Source organism: Triticum urartu, chromosome 6 (genome assembly GCF_003073215.2).
Source record: "Triticum urartu cultivar G1812 chromosome 6, Tu2.1, whole genome shotgun sequence".
Taxonomy (NCBI): Eukaryota; Viridiplantae; Streptophyta; class Magnoliopsida; order Poales; family Poaceae; genus Triticum; species Triticum urartu.
Window position 1 is genome coordinate 341172027 of NC_053027.1, and position 27965 is coordinate 341199991.

Here is a 27965-nt window from a genome sequence, read left to right on the forward strand (position 1 = left end):
ATATTCATGCCCAGTGAACATACACTTTTTGAATAAACCCAGGGTCTTATAACCTCATGTAATAAAAAATTATTAGAGGGATTTTTGTATTGTAGGCAGTTGCTTCCGTTGAACCGTGCATGAAACTTACTTACTGGGAGTCAAAAATGTCAAATCGATGCATCTAATATCCGGTGTCTCTGCGGTTTGTGTGGCAACAATGATGGAGGCAAGATAAACGGGGTCGTGGCATGCCCTTCATCTTAACCGTTTCTCATGTCCCTGACCATGAAGTTGGAGCTGTAGCAGTATGGGGCAACCCGGCAAGAACGATGCGGGGATCGTTGTTGAAGTCAGAGTTGCCTAGTCCTCAATGTGTTGGCTGATTGTTTGGCATAGATGTACAACGTTCTCATGTGTTGTTTGTTCGGAGTGCTTTTGGTTGGTCATATGTGGTGGAATCGGAGTCGCTCGCTCGGGAAGAAGTGACCACAATGACACTTTGCAAGCAACCTTGATATTGTTCCACTGTTCGGCGATGAGTGTAGGTCTTCTGGTGGGTAGCCAGATCGGCCGTGATGCTACATCTTGCAGGTGAGTTGTAACAGTTTTTACCCGATGTCAAATTAATCCGACATCTCTCTCCTATGTTTTTAATGGATCTATTCCTAAGGTCTGACTTAAGAAAAATTATATATGTAAATAATAAGCCGACACTTTTGTTCATGGTGTTATTAGGTGCGTGCACAGTTTCCTTGCTTGTTTCCCTCTACTTCTTTACGTCTTTCTTATACCTGTGCAGTTACCCTCTATTAATCAGTTTGTACAACACAATAAAGACCCTCCACTTCACAGAAAGTCAGAAACTGATCAGAAATACATAAACAGAAGAACAAGAAGATGTTTTCTTTCACGAACACGGTAGATATTTTAAGCTACGGAATCCAAGCTACACGAGATAACTGAAGGCAGATGTACTCCAGCACCCTGCACAGTGCACGCTACCACATCACTACAGCCTAAATAATGATCCATAGGATACGCTTCCCGAATGGGCACTCCACAAACTGTTCTTCACCCAATGTCAGAAGACCGAGTGATTGTTCGCACGAGCGAACGAGCTCCTTGCAGAGACAATGCTACGATAATAAAGTAAATCGCGCCTAATTTTCCCTGAGACCAATTCAAAGAGGACGTCCATCCACTGACTGGGCATGTTGTAGGCCTACAAGCCAGAAACAAGGTGGCAAATGTGAGCAGTTTGCATTGCGTTCTGACTTCTGAACCGATGGATATAGATAGGGAGGGGCAAAATGTACGTTACCTCGGATGGAGACGCCTCCTCATCTCGTATCTTCTCCAGGCTCCTGACAAGGTATTTTGCGGCCGAACCGAGCTGGCTGGAGATTAACCGCAAGATTAGCTAGAAATAAAATCAAGGTAAATCCAATGTTTTAAATAGCAGGCTATGGCATTTAGCGGCGACCCTAAAAAACAGCTATAGCTGGGCTATAGCGGGCTATAGCGGAGCTATAGCGGCAAATTGTACATGAAATCATTTAGCGGCAACACCCTCAAATAGCTATAGCGGAGCTATAGCGAGGCTATAGCCGGCTATTTAAAACTATGGGTAAATCACGCGGCGGCTCGTCGGAGTCACAGAGAGAGAGGGGGCATACGGCTCGTGGTGGTCGCAGTCGAGATGGACGTGGCTGTCGTGCACCCCATCCTCGCGGACGTAGTGCGTTGAGATCGTGATCATCCCCCCCGGCGGCGAGTCGGCAGGCGGGAACTGGACGGTCATGGTCACCTTCTTGCCGACCTTCCCTCCGGACGGATCGGCAGCCACGAGGCCGGTGATGATGAGCAGAAAGAAGACGGAGAGGAGGGTGAGGTGGTAGAGCCGAGCCATGGCAGACTTCGGGCTGAGATGTGCACAGAACCTACTGCTTGCTACTTCAACTGGGTGAACGAAATGTGGCCGGCCAAGCATGCATATTGGTGGACAGAACACTGTGTGAACTGCTGCTGATGTAGGTACTGTTGCCAGTATGGTTTTACAGACATTGGTGTTCTTTTTTTTCCCTTTTTTGGAAAGGGGCATAACCCTGGCCCGGCCTCTGTCTTAACTCTGGAAAATAAAAAAGAGAAATGGATTAGATTTCTAATGTACAAGAGCTTTGTGTGGGCACTATGTGTAGGCACTCACGCAGTGTGTGCCACTCAACTGCCAATCTGATCTCCTCGGCCGTAGTGTGAGCGCAGGCTGTAGGGTGATCATGTGCGGGCAAGCTGCTGTACTTGCTAGTGCTAGTTCAACGTGGGTGTCGTCCGCTTGCCTCAACTGCCCGAGCAGAGGCAAATAATGTACTGTACCATTGAACTTCAAAGGAGACGCGTGAACGCAGAAGGCCCGGCATGGTTCTGTGCCCTTCTCACGGGGTGCGTGCCGTGCATCTGGTTTTTTTTTTTTGAAATGTTGACAGGAGAGCTGCCAAATTCATTGATCAGAAGAAGGCATTACAAGAACACCCTCAAAGGAGAAATGCACCGCATAAAAACGAGTGCCAAAAAAAAGAAGGAAAAACGGACTGCTCGGTTTATTGCGAAAAACCGGGCAAAAACCATAGCAGTGCCTAGCTGGACTAGACCTAAAGCACCACGATACATACAAGACGCCGGAAAGCGAAAACCCCACAACACACCCGGTCGGGCACTCAAGCGCCTTCGCTGCTACCAGAGTGCACACCGACAACCGCCATACTGTACCGGGCTGCGACGAGCATATCCGCAAGCCTCGAGAACACCGAAGAGGAACGATAGGTCCGAAAGAGCGAAAACCTATGCCGCTTCGATCCCACGAGCCTAACTGACATAGCTCGCCCGACGTTACTGGCATGTGAAGGGTGCTCCTGCTGCTCTCAACGTCGACCAAGCAACCAACTCCAAACGGAAGCACCACCGAAGACTCCATGCTCACCAAAACGTTGCCCGCTCTAGATCCACCGCACCACCCTCAACCAAGTGCTCCATCACCCGAATTGCTCCAAAGCAATGCTTCCAACGAAGTAATGACACCACAGATGCCACCATTGCATACGGTTTTCACCGAGAGGCAAGAACATGGAGCAGGAGAGGTGTCAGATCCCCTTGATGGCGCCTCCAACAAGGAAAATCACACCCGAAAGCATCATTCACCATCCGCCCAGATCCAAGTCGAGCATGACTTTCGTCGGGGATCTGAACACCTATGCCGGGGACGACGCCTCCAACACACCACCACCAGACCGGAGCAACAGTTGCCACTTGCTGCACCACACAAAACTAGCTGGAGCACCACCGGTGGTGCAACCCCGGAGCAACCCGAAGGCCCTGCAAGACCACGCCACTGCAGTCCACAATCCCGACCTGGAGCCACCACACAACCGCTAGCAGCCAGGCACTGGCCGAGCCTCCTCCAGGCCCCCAGCCGCCAGCGTGCCAGATCCGGCCGCGCCAAGCAAGGGACCACCCGCCAGGGAGGAGCCCGTGTCCTCCCGCAACATCCCACCATGACGACACGCGCGACCGCGCCGCCCACACCCCGCCAACGGCGCAACCTGACGGTGACCACTCACGCGCGCTCATGGGCCGCACAAAAGGGTGCCAGCCGCCCCACACCTCGCGCATAGCAGGAACCCGCCAGATCCGGCCGCCCTGGTCGTCCGCGACCTGCCTCCTCGTGGCTCGCGGGTAATCCCGGTCGCCGGCTTGCCCGAGCCTAGATCTGGCACAGCCGCCGCGCCCACAGCTCCTACACCGCCAGAGGCCGGCGGGCGCGCTAGCCACCTCCCCGCCGTGGCGTGCCGAGCAGTGCCGGCCCGAGCTCAGCTACACGCCGCAGCGCCTCGCGCCTTCGCTTGGCGCAGCTGCCCCGCGCAGCCCACCTCGCGTGCGGGAGAGTTAGACACTAGTAGAAAAAGGGCCTTTAGTCCCGGTTCTGAAATCGGGACTAAAATGTCGGTACTAATGCCTCTCCCTTTAGTCCCGCTTCAATCCAGAACCGGGACTAAAGGGCGCGGCCACGTGGAGCTCCACCTTTAGTCCCGGTTGGTAACACCGGGACTAAAGGAAATTTTATGATTTTTTTTTAAAAAAAAATTTGAATTTTTTTTTGAAATTTTTTTGATTTTCAAATTTCTGAATTATTTTAACCTCTAGTCTGTAATCACCACCCCTCATCACTTCTCAATTTATCCTCTAGTCACCCCTCATCATTCCAAATCATCTAACTTCCCGAACGGTCACCCATCCTCCCCCCCCCCCCCCAGCCTGAGCACGCTTAACTTCCGGGTTCTATTCTCCCTCGTTCCAAGTCTGCACTTGTTGTTTTCCTGACAATACTAAGATGTCAATCCTATTAACCTTCAGGAATTTTGCTTGAGCATGAAGTGACACATTTCATAGTTTTATTTCGAAACTATTGTTTTAAAAAACAATAATTATTTAGTAACACTAATATTTCTTGAATAATTAGTTTGACCATTGTTTGACCATAGTTTGACCACTGTTTCACCAGATTTGACCAAAATTGAAATAACTGAAATAATTATTTAGTAACCACACTAATATTCTAGAATAATTAGTTTGACCATTGTTTGACCACAGTTTGCCCATTGTTTGAATTTTTTTCGATTTTTTTCACTCTAGATCTTAAAAGCCCCGTAACTTTTTTTCTATTAGGTTTTTGAGGATTTTGAAAATGTTTAAAGGGGTTCCCCCCGTTAAATTTGGATGTAACTTTTCAAGTAGATGATTTTTCATATAAAAAACTTTTTCATCCGAGTTAGTATGCAAAAGTTATGCCCATTTTTACAAATTTCAGAGAGATTTTGCAAATAAAGTCAAAATTCACATTTGCAAATTTTCCCAACAACTAGACCACATATCACATGGGAAACTTATTTCCTTTTATTTTTTTGACATTTCCATCATTTTCTTTTATTTTTTTAAAAACTGAAAAGGCGATCCACGGGGGGAGGGGGGGTATAGTTTGAAAATGGAACCTTTAGTACCGGTTCATGGCACGAACCGGGACTAAAGGTCTCATCCCCATTAGTCCCGGTTCGTGCCTCAAACCGGGACTAAAGGTCTAATCTTTAGTCCCGGTTTGAGGCACGAATCGGGACCAATGGTTGTGGGCCAGGAGCGAGGCCCATTGGTCCCGGTTCATCCCACCAACCGGGACCAAAAGGTCTAGATGAACCGGGACCAATGGCCCATGTGGCCCGGCCGGCCCCTTGGGCTCACGAACCGGGACCAATGCCCCCATTGGTCCCGGTTCTGGACTGAACCGGGACTAATGGGGTTACCCGGCCTGGACCAAAGCCCCCTTTTCTACTAGTGAGAGCCCGCCGCCGCCGACACCACACGGGCTTTGCCCGGCGGCCACTACTATTAAAAAGGTTGTTAGTGGCGCACCAGTTTTTGCTATTAATGGCGCACTATAGGTGCGCCACTATTAACACGCCACTAGTAACAAATAGTAATGGCGCCATTACTATCTGACTTAGTAATGGCATCATATAGAAGTGTGCCATTACTAACAATTTTTTTTCAAAAAAAAAATTCAAAATTTTTTCTCCAAATCTTTTTTCCAATTTTTTTTCATTTTTTCTTAATCTCGGGTCACTATGGCTTAATCTCAAGTCAAATCGCACTCCATGGTCAAACGTTCCGGAAGGTCACCCATCCACACACTACTCCAGCCCCAACACGCTGAACTTCTTAGTTCTATCCAACCCCAGCACCAGCTCACTTAACAGGCACTTGTTGACATATCTATCATATCAATCCTATTAAACCTTGTTGATGTCTAGGACTTTGTTCATGTTCATGAGTGCGATGAAATTTTGAAAAAATATTTCAAACTTCCCGGTCATATTACCTATCATATTTTAAACATTTTTTCCAAAAATAAAATTTGAAACCAATTTTTTTTCTGTTACTAGTGGCGCACCTAGCAAAATGGTGCGCCATTACTAAGTTTGAATTTTTTTCCATTTTCTCCCCTCTAGATCTTAAAAGCTCCATATTTTTTGTTCTGTTAGGTTTTTGGGGATTCTAAAAATCTTCAACGGGGTTTCCCCGATTGAATTCGGACGTAACTTTTCGAGTAGATGATTTTTCATATAAAAAACTTTTTAATCCGAGTTCGTATGCAAAAGTTATGCCCATTTTACTAAATTCCAGAGAGATTTTGCAAATAAAGTCAAAATTCATATTTGTAAATTTTCTCAACAAGTAGGCCACATATCACATGGGAAACTTATTATCTTTTTTTTGACATTTCCATCATTTTATTTTATTTTTAAAAAAACTGAAAAGTCGGTCCACGAGGTGGGGGGGAGGGGTGGGGGATGCATTTGGTGAAATTTTCGGCCACCTAGAAAGTTAGTAATGGCGCACTTTGTGGTGCGCCATTACTATGTGTATGACTTGCTCAAAGTTATTAATAGCGCACTTTGTATAGGTGCGCCATTACTAAGTTTGACATAGTAATGGCGCACCTATGCAAAGTGCGCAATTACTAAGTTTGACCAAGGTTTGACCCAATCAGACACATAGTTAGGCTGGTTGTAATGGGGAGTATCATATACTAGTATCATGCATATGATACTAGTGTATGATACTACCTCCCTAATGCATAGTATCATATATTAGTATCATGTTGTACTCTATTTATTGCCATGCATGACACAAAGTAGTATAGCATTTAATATGATACGGTATCATAATATAATACTATACCCTCTTTTTCTTCATTTAATACTATGACACCTCATCAAAATTGCCTAGTTGTCATGCATGATACTAGCTATGATACTATCATTACGACCAGCCTTATGGCGCACTTTGTAAAGGTGCGTCATTACTATGTCAACTTAGTAATTGCGCACCTATACAAAGTGCGCCATTACTATGTATATGACTGGGTCAAACCTTGGTCGAACTTAGTAATGGCGCACTTTTCACCTGATGCGTCATTACTGTTTTGGTTATTAATGGCGCACCTACACATTGTGCGCCATTACTATGTATAGTGCGTCCTTAGTGTTCATATTGGCTATAGTTGTTTTTCTAGTAGTGGGCGCTCATCGACGGCGGCGGGGAGGAGGGGTGGATGAGTGGCGGCGGTGCCCGGCGGCTAGGGTTAGCGCCTGGGTCGCTCGCGGGGAGCGACACGGGGCTCGTTTTTTTCTGGTGAGGATATTCTGTTATAAATAAATACATAAACGCATGAACGCTGAAGAGCTGAGTTCTTGTTTCTGCGTGTAACTTTGTGTGACCACTACTGGCGCAGTGTGCGCCGCTCAGCTGTCAACCTGATCATGATCATGCATGGAGCCGTTTGTGCCATCAGCTTATGATCATGTATGGAGCCGTTTGGATCAACTGTCTGAACAAGCCCAGTGGTGACAGTTTGACGCTGCAGCCTTGTGGATTCTCTGTCTGACAAAGTGTGTGTTGAATCAATGCATGTGCTTTCTGTTTGCTCATCGGCTGTACACTTGAAAGTCGACACAGACCTGTTGTTTCACAGCAGATGGCAGTTTGTAGATATTTCTCACTTCTTTTTTTTCTTTGATGTAAGCCAGTCCTCCCACTCCTTCTTTTTCCTGTACTCTTTCCCTTTGTTCATATTTCATGAACCCCACTAAATTTACACGACAATGCAGTTCGATATGTCTAACATAAAATGCTAGTGGTCTGCACGTCCTTTACGATTCGTGTCCTTTTTTGAAAGGTTTTGGAGTGTCATGTATAAGTGATGTTTAAGCAGACATACATGATCCAAAACCCCACACACCTTGTACTGACCGATCATGCACGTACGAGTCGCCGCTGCTACTTCATCTTTGGTGTGATCCATCAACTCATGCATGCATGGAGCGTCTGCCTCAACTGCCTCCTCAGGACAAGTAGTACCGTCTACCAGACCGTTGCTTGCTGGTGGCCGGGTTCTCGTTTCTCGGTCAAACTGTGTGTTGAACGCATGTGGCTTCTGTTTGCTCATCGGTACAAAGTTGAAACAGAGATTCTTTGTTTCATGCTAAAAAGGGTTGTTCATTCATATTTCAATAACCAAATTATTTTTCAGGACAATAAGAAACGTCTACTAGACGTACGGTTGCTGGTGGCCGGGTTCTCTTTTCTGGGTCAAAGTGTGTGTTGAACGCATGTGACTTCTGTTTGCTCGGTACAAAGTTGAAACAGTTTCTTTGTGTCAATGCTAAAAAGGGTTGTTCATATTTTCAAGAGTAAAATGCACTGGTGGTCATTGAACTTGTCGTGTACGTTCATTTTGGTCACTGTACTTCAGAATACAGTCAATACGGTCATTATATACGTGTTGAGGTGATTATATGGTCACTGTCAGGTCACTGTCAGATCGTATAGCTCATATTTCATCTATTTGATCGGTCAAACAATCCATATGGTACCTCCACATGATTTTTCTTTTAAAAAATAGGGGTTTTCCCCGCCCGACTTTTATTAAAGATAGTCAAGCAGCCAGGTAAAGCATCATTATACATCGCTTGCTCAAAACATGTGAGTAGCTGCGATGGATACAACCTTCGATACGATCACAATCTTTTCCAGAAGAACAAGTGCAAACAACAAAGCAGCGAGCAGGAAACAGACACTAGCCTGGTCCAGAAGATCAACGCAATAAAACCTTCCATTATTCAGTAGCTTGCTAGTGGCCTGGTTCTCAGCTTCTATGTCAAAGTGTGTGTTAAATGCATATGGATTCCTTTTGCTTGTCGGTACAAAGTTGAAACAGATCCTTTGTTTCACGCTAAAAAAGGTTGTGCATTCATATTTTCTATAACCAAATGAACTTTGATTTTGCTAATTCTCGGTTGGCTAAGATTACAAACTGTGTGAGTCGAATTTTGATGGGAGAGGAGCGAAGCCCCAAGGCCGAGCTAGGGGCGCCACGGTGAGTGGCAGCAAGGCGAGGGGACAATAGCTAGCAAGGCCGAGAAGGAAGCAAAGCCAGAGCTGGCGGTGATGCATCTCACAACAACGTCCAAGGCGGAGCGTGCTCGAGGTTGACGGGTGCAAGTGGGGCAGCCTTTTCGTTTTGACCTCTGACTGGATTAAACGGATCGAACCCCGAGCTGGAGACAGGGACACCATGGCGAGGCATGGATAGAAGCTTGCCGGAGGTGAGGCAGGGTGGAGGCAGGATGCCACGTCAATTTGTTCTAACATTTTCTACCCGCTTTTCCACAAATTAACCGGACATCTCTCTTCTATTTTGTTTAACAAAACGAGTCCTCAGGTCCGACTTAAGAAAAAATAATATGTGAATAATAAGTTGACTCTGTCATGGTAGCATTAATTACTAGCCAGCGTACGAGGCGTTATTAGCTAATGTACGAGGTCATCTCCTGGGCATATGGATGGATCCATATGTGGTTGTTACTCAGTCATGCGGAAGTCAAGGAGTATATGGCCTACATGTGCAACTGTTGAGAGACGGTGACACGGGATACTTTCAACCAATTTGAATGACGGTCCAACAGTAGGATAGGTGTCTAGTAATCTAGTCATATTTTCGGCTAGCTGTGTCAGTTTTTTTTCTTCATTTTATTCAGCTTTGCTTGAGAATTTGTATTGAACTACGTACTTTGGTGCTACTTTGTTTAATAAAATGGCTGCGTGAGGTAATCCTTCTTTTTGAAAAAATAAAGCTAATGTAGCCTCCAGTTTTCTACCCCAATCGGTTCCTCGCTCGTATCCCTCTTTGTTTTCTTACATTTTTCTATGTCCTTCCCATTTGTATTTCTTTATAGTTGTGCAGCTATGCTCTGTTTAATCTGTTGATCCTAAAGCACAACAGAGGTCCTCGACTTAACGAAAATTGAGCAGAAGAAAAACAAATAGATGAACAACGAAATATTTTCTTTCTCGAACCCAAAAGATTACATAATCCAAGATACACAGCCTAAATAATAGGCCACCGGACACGCTCCCCGAATGGGCACTACAACAAAATAAAAAGCGCCTAATGTATTCTCGCTGAGAGGAAAGAAAAGAGGAGCTCCATCGCCAATCTCCACTGACTGGGCATGCAACCACCACTGAGCATGCAGTGAGCCCCGTGAAAGCTCACTCACGTCAAGTACGTGCTTCTACAGCTGAGAAACAATTAGGCAAAGGTCAGTAGCTTACATTTGCGATCTGAAATCTGAACCAACGGATGAGATAGGGAGGGGCAAAATGTGCGTTACCTCGGATAGATTGGCCTGCGGATCTCCCACCTTCTCCAGGGCCGAGACAAGGTTTTTCGTGGCGAAAATGATGCTGAACAAGTGAAGATCGATCGCAAGCTTAGCCAGAAATTTATTAAATCAAGCAAATTAAACCACACGGCTGGCTGGCTCGAGTGTGTGCTTTGTGACGATGAGTTGGAGAGAGAGAGAGAGAGAGAGAGAGAGAGAGAGAAAGAGAGAGCGAGAGAGAGAGAGGCATACGGTTCGTAGTCGTCGCCGTCGAGATGGAAGTGGCTGTCGCCGACCCCGCCCTCACCGATGAGGCGCGTCGAGATCGTGATCTTCTCCCCCGAGTCGGCAGCCGGGTACCGCACCGTCATGATCACCTTCTTGCCGACCTTCTTCCCTCCAGACGGATCGGCAGCCACGAGGCCGGTGAGGAGGAGGTAGAAGAAGACGGAGAGGAAGGTGAGGTGGTAGAGCCGAGCCATGGCACACTAGAGACGGACGGACCGAGGAATGCACACAAGCTACTTCAACTGCGTGAACTAACTGTGGCCGGCCAAGCGGACGAGACAAGCATATATGGACCGGATAGGTAAGAGCAGATGCGCGTGAGCTGCGTGACCTACCGCGGATGCATAGTTCCCACTACCACTATGGGTTTCAGGGAGGGACGTTTGTGTACTACCGTGGATCCCAATTGTGATTTTAGGGCTCTTGTTGCTGCGTGTAACTTTGTATGACCAGCCACGCAGTGCGCGCCACTCAACTGCCAAACGAATACCAGCAGTGCATGTGCATGTGCCCAAAATGAATTACCACAGGCAGCAGCAGCATCAGTGCAGTGCGTGCCCCAATCTACTCAGCCGTAGTGTTGCAGGGCGTGATCATGCATGTACCAGCTGCTACCAGCTCTTGCAAGTGCTAGTTCAACGTGGGTGTCATCAGCAGCAGCTTATGGTCATGTCATGGAGCCGTTCGCCTCAACTGACATTTTGACTCACAGAGTGTGTGTTGAATCAATGCATGTGCTTGCTCAGTCACTAGTTGGAACTTGGAACTTGAAACAGACGCCTTGTATCCTTGTTTCACAATACAAAGCTCTCTTTTGAGGGAATCACTGTAAAAGGTTGTCTGTAGATGTTTGTAGTATGTACTATGTAGTTTAATTTGCACTCCTCCGCTCACTCATGTGAGATGTTTTGAATATTTTAATATAAACTACATACAAACTGAAATGAGTAAACAAATACAGTACAATGTGTTTATATACACCCAATTTTTGAAAAACTGAAACTTCTTATAATTTGGAACGGATCGAGTACTAAGATGATTTTTCATTATTTTTATATTTGATCTGAACCACCCCTCTCCTACCTTTCTATCCTTTCTTTTTTCCTACACACATTATTCCTTTAGTGTGTACATATGCATTTCATGTCTCTTGTATATATGTGATTTAATAACTGCTTAACTAACATTTCAGAATAATGATGTTGATATTTCTAACCAGCACAAGATATTATAGGAACATGCTAGTAATTTTGCACAAGGATTTACGGCACGCAAGTGCGAGGGCAATCAGGTCCCTTGTGCCGGCTTTTAATTTTGGCTTCCAATTTGCAAAGTTCTAGATCTCTTAAACAAAAATTCTAAATTAAGTTTTGTATTCATAATTGTGTTTCTCGTGACCAACACATTGAAATAAGATCCATTTTAAATATATTTTAGTGACTTAAAAAATAGGTTCAGTTTCAATGTTGAAACTTAGTACGAGTGACCGATCAAAATCAATTATTTTGTGTCTATGACCGACAGAAAAAATTGCTTAAATGATATCTCTGAAACTTGTTGAAACTGGGCATTTAAATGCAAAAACTGTAAGTTTTATTGTTGAAACTTAAATCTTTCCGAGGGATGTTCTTGTTTTACTGTGCCTTTGTGAGGGATTAAATTACTTCGCAAATCGCGAGCCAAATCGAGCAGGCGGCGGGGCTTGGCAGGTGATGAGTGCCCCCGCAGTTACTTGTCCCCCGAATTTCCGTGGTATTCTGCACATCATTTACCAATCACTGGCGCTACTTCAACTTTGGTTTGAGCCCTCAACTGTCTCATGTCATGAGAAGTACCACTACCCGAATTGTGTTGAATGCATGTGACTTGTAGTTGCTCGTCAGTACTCGGTACAAAGTTCAAACAGATTCTTTGTTTCACGGTAAAAGGGTTGTTCACTATTTTCACAGCGCATAAAATTCTTTACTCACTCATTATTTTTCTTTTATTCATGGACCTCCATCATGTTTCCCTTTTTCTTTGCTGCATGTACAGTTGTCTTTGTTGTGTACTACCTCCCTCCCATAAAACTTGACATTCTGAGATTCAAATTGTGTCCCCCAAAACATGTCATTATCGCTCTTTACATGATTTCACATTTGCTTTACCAAGATCAACATTCTAGAAGTAATAGGAGATCTTTCTAAATAACCAAATAAATTTTTACAGGAATTTGCACGAGTGATCCGCCCCTTTATATTAGGAAACAAACGAGCACAATCTCAAATGGAGAACAGGCCACACCGCACAATAAACCACAATCACTGCAACTACTAGATGATGAATTCAATAATATTTCCGAGGACGAACTCTACTGGCCGCAACGCCATAACAAGCTACTAAAACAGATTAGCAAAAAAAACAAGCTACTAAAACAGGCAAGTGATACACGACAGCCACTCCTTGCACCAATGCTCCTAAAGATCATCGTTCGCCTTGGACGTGTGAGCTCGAGAGTGGAAGGCATCCACAACGATTCTTCTGCACCCCAGAAGCGAAATTCAATATCCATGGTGAGTGCTAGCAAGCAAGCAGCGCAAGTAGAGCAAAGTTCAATAGTATGTGGACATGGATGTGAGGACTGAGGATGCAACATACGGATGTTCGTCGCCAAACTCAATGCGGCCGTCGTAGCCGGCTCCGCCGCCGGTTTTCTCCGCACCGCGGGCTGACATGCGGTTCAGAAACGCCGACTCCTCGTCGGTGGCCGGCCGGATCCTGAAGCCTTCACCGGACCCTTGAGCCTGGTGCTTCTCCGCCCAGCGGTCCAGCCACTGCGACTGCTCCTTGGTTGGGTACCGCACGCGGATCCTGATGCCTTCTTCCTCTTGATCCGCGGCTGCTGCCGAGGCGGCGGCGGCGAGGCTAGCTAGCAGCAGGAGGGAGATGGGAACGGAAGACAGGCGTGCCATCTCGCTTCTTTGGCTCACTGATCTTACGGAGAGTTGCTCTGTTTCAACTGAAATGTGGCCTGGCCTGGATGGTCTATAGAGAGAATTCCTTATTTAACACTGGCTTAAACTTTTATTCCCTATTTAACACTGGAAAAATATTTCTTCCCTATCTAACACAGCCTTTAAATTTTGTTCCCAATATAACACTTTCATCTTTTTTGTGTGCAAACAATGTTAAATGACACGTGAAATGACAATTCTACCCTCATACATCTATTCAGGGTTTTTTTATTTATTCCGGTGTCCTATTTAAGGGTGGAATCCATGGTTAGTGTAACAGAATGGTGTCATATTCCTGGAGATCACACGTACGCTAACTCCCTACTGGATGGATTTCTTAAGCTAGCATGCACACAGCACACGCACGTATAAAACAATATGGCCGCCGGCTTGCTTGATTGACGGCTCGATTAGACGAAACACGCACACGACACAGGCGAACAATACGAGGACACGCCGAGTTGATTACAAAAGGACTGTGTCGTGCCTTTGGATTTATTTTTGACCATGTCGTGCCTTGGGATTTTTAATTGCTAGTATTTCTGATTAGGGTCACGGTTCAGTGTACCTATATATCAGGTGCCAACACAAGCTAGCCTTTTCAAAGTATCAAACTCTAGTTGTATATGAAATCAATGCATACACATGTATGCGTACAAGACACGGACATAGACGAGTTGGGTTTAATTCCAACATCGGTGTTCTTGTGCAAGCGGATTGTGGGCCGGGTGAAGCCAATGAGAATGACTTTGACCTGCCTTAGGTCCTTCTAGTGTTAGGGGTAAATTTGTCATTTCACATGTCATTTAACACCATTAGATCAAAAAATGTACGGAAATGTTATATTAGGAACAAAATTTAAAGTTGGTGTTATATAGGGAAGAAATATTTCTTCGATGTTAAATAGGGAAACGAAATTTAAAACAGTGCCAAATAAGGAATTCTTTCATGGTCTATATATGGACGATGGTGCAGCGCTTAGTGTTGCACTGCTACTACTGTTTAGTGAGTCGTGTTGGTAATAACATTTGTACTTTTACCCGAGATAGTATAAAAAAAGGACTTCGTTACAAATCTGATGTCAGATTTTTTGATGACATATCGAACTTTTTCATGGCAAATTATGCTGTCAGAGGATGACGAGTTCAGTTGGCAAACATGGCAAATTCGCCTCAGCTCATTTTTTATTATAAAATTACCGTACTTGCAAACTAAATTTACCGTCATCGTGGCAATATAAATTGCCATAAAAACATCAGACTTGGCATGCCTAAAAATCTGACGTCAGATCTTTAGTGTTTCCATGAAAATTTAGGGACATCTATTTATCACTTGCTTTTAAGAATATCGATTTTTCAAGCCACTGGATGGAAATCCCACAGCTAGCAGTGTGTCTTCCTCCTCTAGCTACTTGTGGTGGCGCTGCCACTAACGCCTTGCTGCCCCACCCTACACATGCCGCATTGGTTATTGGCCACCCCTCAAAGCCCTGCCAATCTCCGGCACCGATGTCGGCCCCAGCGATTGCATCCTGCCTTGCCCCCACACCATCAACCCGGTTCCTCCCCTCTAGTGGCGACATCATGATGAGTCATCTCATCCCCGCCTCCAATGAGGTCCTAGCGAGCCTTGTCGGGGAGACCGCAGCCGGTCTGGCCTCCCATCTTGATCTCGGGCTACATCTTCTTCTTCGTCCAAACCGATTGACGTCAGGTGAACTATTCAGGCAATTGGGATTTAGCCATTTTTAGCTTAGACCATGCTAAAACTATGAGGGTATTTCAAAACTTAGGAGTTCTTTCTTGGCGTGGTGACCAAATTACAAATTTGAACTTACTGGAAAAGTTTAGTACAAACGACCCTATTCATAAGTTTAACCCCATCTAACCCTTTTGGGAATGCTACACGCCATCGCATTTCCTTTGACCCTATATGCTGTAAGAGCATATAGCACATAAAGAAGGCATTGATACAATTATACCGATTCGAATATCTATGGAAACAACTCATATGGTGGAAGGCGGACACACATACACTCGATCATAAACATAATCTGATGACACGACCGGCGTAGAAGCTGGCATGCACTGCGTGCAGTAGTCGACTAATAAGCATGCAGTAGTCGACTGATCGGAAGATGCGGACGCACTAACGAGTCATCCCTGGGTTCATCTGGGGCGCGGCGGTCGCGGCGCCGTTCTCCTGCCATCCTGTAGAGCCGACACGAAAGTTGATTAAAACAGGCACTGCCGCATCGCCCGGTGATACGTACTCCCTCCATTACATTAGAGATGCACTGTATTTTATAATACTTTGTATTATCCTGAAACTGCTGGCACGTTGCTACTTTCTATAGTTAGTTACGGGCATCTCCGAAAATTGCATTGGGAGCTCGGTCTCCAAGGAGGCCATTAAATTCAAATTTCAAATTTCATCAAAATTCTTATTTTTTACATTTCAAAAAAGTCTGAAAAAATACAGATATACATGAAGGGATAACACATATGTGTTTAAATTTTCAGGGCAAAATACGTTGAAATGAGGGCTGTGTAAAAAAGACAAATCTGGGCTTTTTAACACATGATACTATTCCTCCTCCCAAACCATGTATTTCATCCTGAAATTTTACACACATACACATAACATCCTTATTTACATGCACAAATGTTTTCAGATTTTTTTGAAACCGAAAAGTTTGAATTTTAAATTTTTCGAAAAAAAACCCTCCATAGAGGCCGAGAGTCAAATGTCCATTCTTGAGGAATCTCCAACTATGACCCTTAAATAGACCATCATATCCGTCGGAGAACCGGTGGGTATCAGTCCGCGGACAATGATGTGGGAGAACGTCATCCAATGCTTATTCACTAATGATCCAATGCTTATATATTTATTTATTTGATATTCTAGATAGTAATATGTTTTATATATTTTTGGTCAAACATAAATAACATCTTATTAAGGGAAACTGAAACTAGAACTTCCAATATTTTGGAGCGAAGGTACGTAGTATATGTAGTACTAAAAAAATAATATCACTATAGAAACTCTCTTGCGAATACGAATTCAAAAATATAATTTTTGTGTCATATAATTATAGTTTTCTGCTAGTGAAATCCTACTGCCAAAGTTTGGTCGAAAATACAAGGGAGATTTTAAAACTCGGACGAAGAAAGTACTGTTTAGTGCATAATCAACCGTTTTATCAAAGAAAATAATTAGAGGATTGACGTCTTCAAAGAATTCATGAAGTATTTGTCACTTTCATGTTGTGTCTCGTATAGTGACAGGAGGGAGTCACTGCTAAACCACCTCAATATTCCTGTATTAGTATGTTTCTTGTGTGACATAAATTGTTCGTACTTACATCATATTAATTATAATATATTGTATGACTTACTCCGGCGATATAGTATAACGCAAATCTTATACGTTATGATATTGTAAATGTTTGTCAAAGTCTGGTCCGGCTAAGTGAAATACGTAAAGAGAGAGCAGGATGGATTGCTTCACCGGCGCTCATGTCGAAGCCGCGGCTCTTGAGCTCGCGGTACTCCTGGCAGAGGGCGCAGGCCTCGCAGAACATGTGGACGCAGCAGTCGGGGCAGGGCTTCTCCTGGAGGCCATACTGTTCCCGCAGCTTGGAGCGGTAGTAGCAGGAGTAGAGGCAGCCCAACCCTGCAAACCAGTTGAGCAGCAGATACCCGGTCCCGCTCAGGCAGCAAGCTGAGATCGTTCGTTGCCGGATCAATACCAAGACCATGTCATTCAGCAATTAACAGAGGCATACCGAAACATAAAATACTGCTAATCGTCAGATCGTGGAGGTTTAATTAAGACAAATGGACTGACATGTGTCTCCCTTGTCGACGATCGCGGCGATCCTCCCGAAGGTGACGCAGGGGCAGAAGAAGGTCAGGCAACCTGCAGCACAGCACAGGTGGTAATGAGCCCGGCCGTCGATCACACTTGAGAAACCACAACGAGGCACGCATGGGAACCGAAAGCATGACCAGTAGAACGGGAGGGGAGAGCTCTTACAGCCGCCAACGTCGTCGAAGCAGCCGCACAGGCCACTGGACCAGGACACGGTTGCGCAAGCACCAGTGTGCACCACACGGGGTGACAGAGTGCTCGCGCTGGTTTATTGCGGGCTCTGCCCGTCGTATGAGTGTGGGAGCGCATCATGGGCGCGTCCACAGCGGGCTGGACCATGCGCAGGAGTGGGTGTTGGCGTGGGGGTCGTGGCCCAACGCTGGCCCGGGTATAAGATCGCCGCGGTGATCCTTGTAATGGTGTGGGGTGTGGAGTTTGAGCTCCGGAAAAGCTGTTCGAGCAGCGGGCGTTTGTGCGCCGGAAAAACCATTGTGTCCACCGTGCCATCTCTTCCTTCTTCTTCCTTTGGTTTGAACCGGCGAGAGAGAGTGAGAGTGACGGGAGGGTGAGCTAGGGCAAGGTTTCGGCGCCAACACAGCTATCCTCAGAGCGATGGTACGCAAAGCTCTGCACACCGACATTATCCATCAACTCGTCATCGCACGGTTAAGATGCTCAACGACATTGGACCGTGCACTCTTGTAGCCCGTAAAGTCAATTGAGAGCTACTCCCTCCGTCCTTGATATAAGAGCATTTTGACACTAAATTAGTGTAAAAAAACGCTGTTATATTATGGGACAGAGGGAGTACAAGAAAAGGCAACTAGCAAAGGGAGTGCTAGTGTGGCACTCCTTATCTTACTTGGTAAGAGCATTTTCAGCCACGTATCCTTAATTCGATTCCCTCAAACGTTCACAGACACATCCGGTCAGTGGCCGGGCGTGTCTATTTTGAGCCCCTGTTTGTCCATCCGCGCAGCCATAATTTTTATTTTCTTCCTCATATGTCCGATCAGTTGCATGTGATAGGTGGAGATGAAGAGAGAGAAAGAAAAAATAAAGAAAGAAAGAGAAAAGGTGGTCCGGGATGGGGCCGCGTCCTACGTGGCGGATTGACCGGATGCGCCCAAGCATGTTCGGGAGCCTCTTTTTTTTAAAGGAGGATGACCCCCGGCCTCTGTATCAATTGATGCATGCAGTCATATTATTAAATAAAAATATAACAAAGTCTTAAGGTTCAAAGAAGCTCATAAACGGAGCAGTAGCCGAAAGAAAAAAATCTGAAAAGCCTCACCTCCGGCGATATAGAACTGAAAAGTGCCACATCCGGCAATGAAAAACAAGCTATGATGCCTACACACCTAGCCTATTATTAGCTCGTCACCCAAATCGGGTAAAGATAGCCCGTGCGACCGTCTCCCAGCGGTTGCACCCAATAACCAAAAGCTCCCTAAAGTTCGCACGTGTGAGTAAGAACCACATACGGATGCAAGCTATAACTCTGTAGATAACCTGCAAAAAATTAGTGAATTTTGTCCCATTAAAAATCATATCATTCCTAGTGTTCTATATAGCCCAGAATAGTGCACATATTCCTATCCGAATATATTTAGCTATGTATGTTCATTTCATTAAGCCACGTCCCAAATAACGTATTTATGATCCATGGGGGGTGAACGTTAAAAGCTATTTGAATTGACCGCCAAAATAATTTTGCAAGAGGACATTCAAGAAAGAGGTCTTTAATCATTTCATTTTGATCACAAAAACTGCACCTGGAGTTACCAATCTAATAACTTTTCACCAAGTTATCTTTGGTTAGAATGATTTCTTTATGGACGAACCACATAAAGATTTTAAATCGAAGCGGAACTTTAATATTCCAAATGTGCAAAGACCTCGACGATGGCCCGGAATCAATTAGGTCTGAATACATGAATTTCACTGAGAAGATTCCGTTCGTGGTTAACTTCCAGCGAATTGTATATGCCTGATCGGATATAGGTGAACATCCATCAACCTACAGACTAAGTGCAGCCAAGCATTCCAACGTTCCCCAACTAAGGATTTCCTAAATTGGATATTAAGCGGTATCGAGTTTAATACTGTGGCGACATAATCCTCCTTACGTTGCACAATATTGTATAAGAAGGGATATTGCAAAGCCAAAGGGGTCTCCCCTTGCCATGTATCCTCCCAGAGTCTAGTAGTGGTCCCATTACCAACTAGGAACTTCACCCGTTGGAAGAAAGTTACTTTCATCCTCATTAATCCCTTCCAAAAGAGTGGGTCCCTTGGCCTAGCGGTGACCTGGGCCAAAGTCTTAGAGTGTAGATTCTTATTCCGCAAGATTTGTACCCACATACCATCAGTCTCAATAGATAGTCTGTATAGCAGTTTGCTAAGAAGACATCTATTCTTTATCTCTAAATTTCTTATCCCTAACCCACCCTGATCTTTTGGTCTACAAATGATATCCCATCTAGCCAATATGTACTTCTTCTTGGCCTCATCACTTTGCGAAAAGAATCGGGATCTATAGAAGTCAAGTCTTTTCCATACCCCTACCGGCACCTCAAAGAAAGATAGAAGGAACATCGGCAGACTCGTCAAAACCGAATTTATCAGAACCAACCGACCTCCGTAAGACATTAGCTTGCCCTTCCACCAGCTCAGTTTCTTTTCAAATCGATCTTCTTTACATTTCCAATCATTGTTCGCTAAACGTCTATGATGAATTGGGATCCCTAGATAACTAAAAGGTAAGGGTCCCATTTTAGAATCGAACAAATTTCTATAGTCATCTTGTTCCTCTTTGGCTCGCCCAAAGCAAAACAATTCACTTTTATTGAAGTTAATTTTGAGCCCAGGTAGTTGCTCAAAAAGGCATAATACAAGCTTCATATTCCTAGCTTTTGCAAGATCATGTTCCATGAATATAATAGTATCATCCGCGTATTGTAGAACGAAGACACCCCCCTCTACAAGGTGGGGGACGAGTCCTCCTACTTGGCCACTCTCTTTGGCCCGACCAATAAGTATTGCCAACATAGCCGCTACAATGTTAAACAGCACAGGAGACATGGAGTCTCCCTGTCGTAACCCCTTACGTGTCTGAAAATAATGTCATGTATCATCATTGACTTTTATTCCAACACTACCTTTCTATATGAATGAATCCACCTGAGATCTCCAAGAGTCGCTGAGCCCCTTCATACATAAAGCTTGCTATAAGAAGGGCCGTTTGACCTTATCATAGTCTTTTTCAAAATCCACTTTGAAGATCACACCATCTAGTTCCTTCGTATGGATTTCATGCAACGTTTCATGTAGGAGCACAACCCCTTCAAGGATGTGTCGTCCTGGCATGAAAGCAGTTTGAGTTGGTTGCACAACCGAATGGGCAATCTGTGTCAACCTGTTTGTGGCAACCTTTGTAAAAATCTTAAAGCTTACATTGAAAAGACAGATCGGTCTGGATTGCTCAATACGAATAGCCTAAACCTTCTTTGGTAATAGCATTATTTTTCCAAAATTGAGGTGAAATAAGTTTAAGTGACCATCGAACAAATCATGGAACATAGGCATAAGATCTCCCTTTATGATATGCCAGCATTTCTGATAAAATTCCGCCGGAAACCCATCCGGCCTAGGGGCTTTATTATGCTTCATTTGCGTTATTGCATCAAACATCTATTTCTTAGTGAACAGGGCAGACAACACCTCATTCTCTTCTAAGTTAAGTTGAGGTATGTCCCCGATTGCACTCTCATCTGGAGCTACGAAACTTTCTTCGGGTGCTTCAAAAAGCTTCTTATAATACTCAGAGATGTACAATTTTAGGTTCTCATGTCCTACAATTGTACACTCATCTTGTTCGAGCTGAATTATCTTCTTCTTTCTATGCTTCCCATTGGCTACCATGTCGAAGAACTATCTATTATGATCTCCTTGGACGATCTTAGAAACCTTTGCTCTAAGCACCCATTTCATCTCCTCGTCTCTCACAAGGGTTTGTAACTTCTTCTTGGCCTCATTCTTAATATCTCGCTCAGACATATTAGGAAGGGTGTGGACTCCTCTTTCAAATCAAGTTCATTAATAATTTGTGTCAGTCTCTCCTTTTCAACTTTGTAAATACCACTTTGGTTTTTGGCCCATCCCCTCAAGAATTGGCGCAAATGTCTAATTTTGTTTTGCCATCTTTCCACATGAGAAGTACCACCAGACTCCCTAGCCCATTCTGTCGCAATGAGCTCCATGAAGCCCTTCCTCTCAAACCATCCTAGTTCGAAAGAGAAAGTATTTCTGTTGCCCACATGGGTCAATTCCCTGGAATCAACCAGCAGTGGGGCATGGTCAGAAATGGCCCTCTGTAGAGCACGAACCGTTACCAGTGGAAATTTATGTTCCCACTCAACACTAATGAGAACCCTGTCCAATTTCTCGTAAGTAGGAATTGGCAAGGAATTAGCCCACATGAATTGTCTACCAGTGAGGTCAATCTCCCTCAAGTTGAGACTTTCAATGATGGTATTAAACATGAATGACCACCTTCCATCGAAATTTTCATTATTTTTCATCTTGTCTTCTAATGATATTGAAATCTCCTCCAACCATAATGGGCAACCTTTCATCCCCACAAATTGTCACTAAATCTACGAGGAAGTCAGGCTTAAGCTCTGGTTGCGCCGCACCATATACGGCCACCAAAGCCCATCTGAAGCCATCAATTTTTGATCTTACACAAAATTTGACAGCAAATTCACCGTGAACCACATTTAGCACCTCTAAAGTTTCGCACTTCACCCCAAGTAGGATCCCTCCAGATCGCCCTCTTGGAGGTAGACAGTGGCACTCAAAATCAACCCCACCTGAAATGGTGTTGAGAAACTAGGGAGTGAAATTATCTCCACCCGTCTCTAATAAAGCCATGAAATCCAATTTTTGCTATATCGATGTATCACTAAGGAATCTTCTTTTAACCAAGTCCGCTAGACCTCTACTATTTCAGAATATTCCTTTCATATTTCATCATGGATTTTTTCTCTTTTGTTTAACTCTCGCACTCCTACGCACCGTCGATGTAGGATAAACCCTCCTCTTCTAGGTTCTTTTTAGTTTATACTTCATCCACTGGTGCACGTCGATCCTAAACAAACGGTTTTTAACCCCTTTCTGCGACGCCATATGGAACCGTCTCCAAGTGAGTGTGGGGATAGGGGGGTCCTTCCCACACGACCCAGAAACCGTCGGGGATAGGGAGCCTTAATGCATATAATTGTCCTTGTATAACCGTTTCTGATATCTCGAATATCTCAAATGCTTCATCCTTGCCACTTGTTTGTGCTTTCATTGCCATCGTAGTCGGAGTTTTGTGGTTCTGCCTAAAACCAGGCAGATTCCAGGCATGGCAGTTTTCTAGGTAGATTCTAGGCACGGGAGATTTACGATGCCTGACATATCCCAAACAGTTCATGATTATAAACCGTGTACTATAGGTAGACAATCACGTACATTTAGTTTTCCTGCACCGTATGTGATAGTGTCTGACATCACACACGCTTTGCAAACGGCAACTGTGTGCATGCTTGCACACGTTTCCTCTCTGTGAACCGTCTCAGATTATGGTGTATATCGCAAACGTTTGTGTTTTACCAACCGTGTGTGCCGTAATGACCTACACAACGTAATTTCGCCCTAATTTAATTACTGCTATTTAAAATTGTACCCAATTTAAACTTGAAAGTAGGCTATAGCTTTATTCATATCCATCAGGTTCAAACAACCAATGCATTATTCGATTCATAGGTACATATGTTTAAGAATTACAAAAGCACCAAATAAAGAATGATGTATCAAAGTTCTATACTTGTAATATTACAGATGATAAATAAAGAGGCGACAGATATTCCATTTGTTGAACAAGGTGAAGCGGAATGGCCCTATTGTGCTCTCCTGGATGCAGAAGGCATGCAGACTCTAGTCCAACCCCCTGTGATGGCCGGCCGCCAATCATGTAGTTTGAGAGGTACTTTTGAGTAAACTGCTTCAGGATCCACTGCAAAAGAAAAAAGATTCAGATATTGTCATCTAACACAACTCATTACGAGCAGTAAAAAGAAGGCTATAGGGTTCTTACTTACCATTCTGCAGTTCACTGTTGTCTTGCATAAAGCGTAAACAAATAGTTCGATTGACATCTTTTGACCCATTTTAGTAACAATCTTTATCAGTTTCCTCACTTGATGCTGGTTCATGAATATCTCATTGCCCCATACGCAGAAAGAGTCGAAGTGTGGATCTTTGGCAATGATATATGTACCTAAAAGGACCAACTTAATATTAGAAGCTAAACAACAATTGAAAATGATGTAGTACAACACTCCATTCATCCCATTATATAAGATTTTATTACCTGTATATCTAGACATCATCAGAACATTAAGATAACACTCTTTCTTGTTGCTATGTAGCCTGTGATTGCATATTTAGTCATTCAGTACAATGCATGTCGCTAAACAACAATTGAAAAACGAAAAAGCATGTTAACTGCAATATCCTTAACAGCAACCAAATATCGTAATTCGTAGTAGTATTGCTGAAACTGTTATTGACGAAATTGAACTGCACAGCAAATAGTTGCACATATAGAGCATCACATTGTGAAGAACTGAAATAAACAAGTCGTAAGGACATCTCTAGGCGATCCTTAAAAAGTTAAAGGGCTAAAATCCTTAGTGGATATATATATATATATATATATATATATATATATATATATATATATATATACTCCAGCAATTTTTGGCCTTTTTTAGTCGATCCCTTAAACTTAAGGTTGTAAACTTCAATTGGATCAAGTTCAAAGCAGGTTCAATCGAAAGTAGCATGCATTCAAACATAAATATAGATAGTTTTGCATAACCGAACATAAAACATAAATTTAAACTAAGCTAAACTACTTTCGGTCGAAGTAGAGGTCGAGTCAATCCTTCCTCGACATGTACGGTGTGCCGCGAGCCGGGTCCGAGCCAGTACCGTCGTCGGGGTCGTTGGGGAAGGCACTCCTCCACTCGTCGACGTCAATCTCCTCGTCCTCGGGGCCCACCTCGACGCCCTTCACGCCGCCGTCGTCGCCGCCCTCCGCGCCGCCGTCCTCGCCATCTTCGACCTCGTCGTCAGAGGAGAGCGCGATAATCTCGCCGCCTTCCGCATCGCCGTCCTCGCCACCTTCGACCTTGTCATCGAAGGAGAGCGCGATAACCTCGCCGCCATCCGCGCCGACAAAGATCACCCGCTCCGCCTCCACGAGCTCCGGGTGCTGCCGGCGGAGCTCTTGCATGTAGGCCTCGGCGACGGCCTCGGCCTCGAGACGCTCCCACGCCTCGCGGCCCTCCCGCGCCATAGCCGAGCTCACCACCTCTAACTCCGGCGAAACGAGGTGGACAAGGAAAACCAACAGAGGAGCAGGGACAAAATAGTGGAGCTTAGCTCTTCAAATCGTGGAATTAGATCTGTAGGCACATGCTACGTGTGAACATCCGTCAAACGCATTTATAGGGTCACGCTATGTTCCAATCGAGGAGATTGTTTGAAGTGAAATGGAAACTTCTATTCAATGGAGTTACAGATACAATTTATATGGTCTGAACAGGCGCGACGCTAGAGAGAGTTGCGTCAGTTCCTAAGAGAGAGAGAGAGAGAACAGAGGGATGTGTCGTTTGCGAAGGTAACCGCACGACGGTTTGGGCAATGGGTGATTTCCTCTAATTACACGTGTTAATTAATCATAACAAAGACCACCTCAAAAGAGAGTGGTTGGGCGGGGGCGATGTCCTCCTTCCCTCCTACAAAACTTACACATTGTATCCAAGCGCCTTGGGTTCTAATTGTGTCCCAACTGCAGCGAGTGTCAGCTAGCAATCTTAATGATGCCATACAATCTGCACACACGCATGCACGCATATATCAGCGACAATTTCACTAGAATAACAACTAGATTTTTTTTTTCAAACCGGGCTATACCCCTTTCCATTGCAAATGAACGGAAATACAGAGTTCAGAAACATGTCAGGAGGAGGGAAAGAGGTAAAGCGAGTTCGGGCACTGCCAGGAAACCCACTACATTCGCCCGCCATCGAAACGAATGTTATGGGGCGAAAACCTACACAGCACCGAAAATCCACAGCAAACACCCAAAAGTTTTAACTACAGCCCGAGACATGAGACATCCGCAAAAGAACCAAAACGCCACCACATGATCGTACGGTCGCCCATAACAACTAGAATTTGATGGCACGGCACGTTCAGCTCTCGGATAGTCCAAAACATGATTATTTTTTACACAACACAAATCGGGACCGGTATTTCTCAGCGCAGTTATGTTCTCTTGTTCACCCATGTTTGCCGTTACAGGCATCCGAAGACACGCTTGCCGTCCAGGACTAGTGACGGAAAGAGCCTGGAGTCGCAAACCTCTTCCATATTCGAACAAGGCCAGACGGTGAAAGTGCCTCACATCGCAAACACTCACACCTTCACCCGGCGGGCAGCAGGATGACTGACCTTACACGGCGCATGTGGACCAAACAATCCGCACCCAGGGGGATGTCGGCGGGCAGCAGATGAGACGACCCCGGGAGCGTGGCCACCCCACGCACCAGTTAGGAGGTCGATGTTGACTTTCGGTTTGTTTGGGTTGGAGTCATATTGCACCATTCATCTGGTTTGGTGTTACCTTGCTCGGCATGCGGTCATCTGATGCTCCTTAATGGACTACCCCAATAATGAATGAGGGTAAAGTAGCACAACATGAGCATAGCATTGACACCGCATTTTACGGATAATTTTGAATTAAAAGAAACTCCTTCAGATGGTTCATCTGACCTTTTGATTGCATTTCTTGGTTGCAATTGGTCTTTGCGTCAAGGGCTGGTGGTGTTTGTACAAACTACCTAAGATTTGCAATGTTTATGCGTGGATACGTCTGCCTGATCAAACGGCCGAAAGCGTCCTTGGCAGGCGCTGTCGGAGGACACGCGCGAATTGGACGGTGTGGAAGCCACGCACGAACGAGAATATTTTCAGTCAATGGGCACCCCAACATCATGCCAGAAAACTATAAGCTCACGAGGAGTAGCAGTCCAACATCTCTATGAAAGGCATAACAAAAGGACAACAACACAAAAATATAACAAAACTGCAATACAGCCAAAACATCACATTGATGTCCGTTATCATCACACGATGCAACATCTAGAGTAGCTTGGAGCTTAGCGGTAGTCACTCGGCCGTGGATCCGCAGGGAAGAAGTGTAAACACCGAGCATGTCTCCAGCAAACCCAACAATGGAGTGGGCTCGGATAGGAAGGACCAGCGCGCCACCCTTTTCGGGATCGAAGATCTGCCTTCCAGAAGAGCCCAATGAAGAACCACCGTCGTGCTGGGTATAGGCCTTGATCCATCTGCCCGCATCTCGTTGATCTTCTGGGCGGTTGACTCCATGCACGTTCCAAGCTAATTGAGTTCCCTCTCTTGTGCCTTCCAAGACCTCATCCCGACCAGCATTAACAGCATACTACATCCAAGAGGATGTCGCCTTCCTCAGCCACTCCGTCCACTTTACGGATCGATATGGCATTTAATGCAACAAACCATGGGACGCGATACAAGAGTTTTTTTTAAGATAATCACACGAAGCTTTATTATATCGTCACCACATTTACAGAGTATAACATGCGCCGCCTTTTGGGCCAACTAAGCCTCCAAACACAAGATTTGCACCCCGTGCCAAGTCTGGCGGCCCTAACCCGGGCATGCCAAACAACAACAACGGCCTGCTAACATCACACCTTTACGAATCGGCATGGATCAACTTTTACTGCTCCTTTGCCGTCGTAGAGACCAAACGTAGTCGCTGTCACGAAGGGACAATGTCTGTCATTGAGATGAACCCAGCATAAGCCATCGTCTATGTTTAGCCAACAAGACCACCGGACGGCCAAAGTTGACCAGCCAGCTATAGTTCACGGAGACCGACATTAACGATCCGTCAAGTCGCCATCACACGGCCAAGATGCTCAACGACATTGGAGCATGCACCCTTGTAGCCCGTAAGTCAATTGATAGCTCAAGGAAAGATACTCCCTCCGTCCCATAATATAAGAACGTTTTTTACACTAGTGTAGTGTCAGAAATGTTCTTATATTATGGGACAGAGGGAGTAACTCGCAAGGGGGCCGCTAGCATGGCATGCCTTATCATACCAATCGGGTAAGAATAAAGCGAGTATGAGTCCATGCGACCGTTAGACTGATTGGCGGGAAGGAAGCGTACCCAAATTGGCAAACTGCTAGCCCGCGCATTCGAGCCAAGCACACCCAGAGGCCAAAACCATTAACGGCATACACGGCGCCACCTCGTCAAGATATTATTATATGTAAAAAATCTAACAGATGCCTGCCGTGATACACACCAAACCCTCACCGCCGTCGAAAAACTCACCTTCACAGTTCCCCTTGAAGAGCAGGGCACTACGGTCTACGACAGCAAC

General features: G+C 44.9%; 4 protein-coding genes across 4 annotated transcripts; all 4 read right to left on the minus strand.

The window, feature by feature from the left end:
- Window positions 1-849: 849 nt before the first annotated feature.
- Window positions 850-1950, minus strand: LOC125517454. Its single transcript, XM_048682655.1, has 3 exons — window positions 1659-1950; window positions 1304-1379; window positions 850-1204 (listed from the first exon to the last, which is right to left on the minus strand). Exons 1-3 carry the CDS (start codon window positions 1889-1891, stop codon window positions 1064-1066), a joined length of 450 nt encoding a protein of 149 aa, XP_048538612.1. The 5' UTR covers window positions 1892-1950; the 3' UTR covers window positions 850-1063.
- A 7966-nt stretch (window positions 1951-9916) lies between these two features.
- Window positions 9917-10934, minus strand: LOC125517455. Its single transcript, XM_048682656.1, has 3 exons — window positions 10506-10934; window positions 10263-10335; window positions 9917-10169 (listed from the first exon to the last, which is right to left on the minus strand). Exons 1-3 carry the CDS (start codon window positions 10733-10735, stop codon window positions 10164-10166), a joined length of 309 nt encoding a protein of 102 aa, XP_048538613.1. The 5' UTR covers window positions 10736-10934; the 3' UTR covers window positions 9917-10163.
- A 1774-nt stretch (window positions 10935-12708) lies between these two features.
- LOC125517456 lies at window positions 12709-13543 on the minus strand. The gene is made up of 2 exons (XM_048682657.1): window positions 13179-13543; window positions 12709-13061 (listed from the first exon to the last, which is right to left on the minus strand). The coding sequence occupies exons 1-2, from the start codon at window positions 13490-13492 to the stop codon at window positions 12998-13000; spliced, it is 378 nt and encodes a 125-aa protein (XP_048538614.1). The 5' UTR covers window positions 13493-13543; the 3' UTR covers window positions 12709-12997.
- A 2124-nt stretch (window positions 13544-15667) lies between these two features.
- On the minus strand, window positions 15668-21334 carry LOC125516770 (cell number regulator 2-like). The gene is made up of 5 exons (XM_048682088.1): window positions 21120-21334; window positions 17576-17673; window positions 17387-17458; window positions 17048-17260; window positions 15668-15744 (listed from the first exon to the last, which is right to left on the minus strand). The coding sequence occupies exons 1-5, from the start codon at window positions 21332-21334 to the stop codon at window positions 15683-15685; spliced, it is 660 nt and encodes a 219-aa protein (XP_048538045.1). The 3' UTR covers window positions 15668-15682.
- Window positions 21335-27965: the final 6631 nt, after the last annotated feature.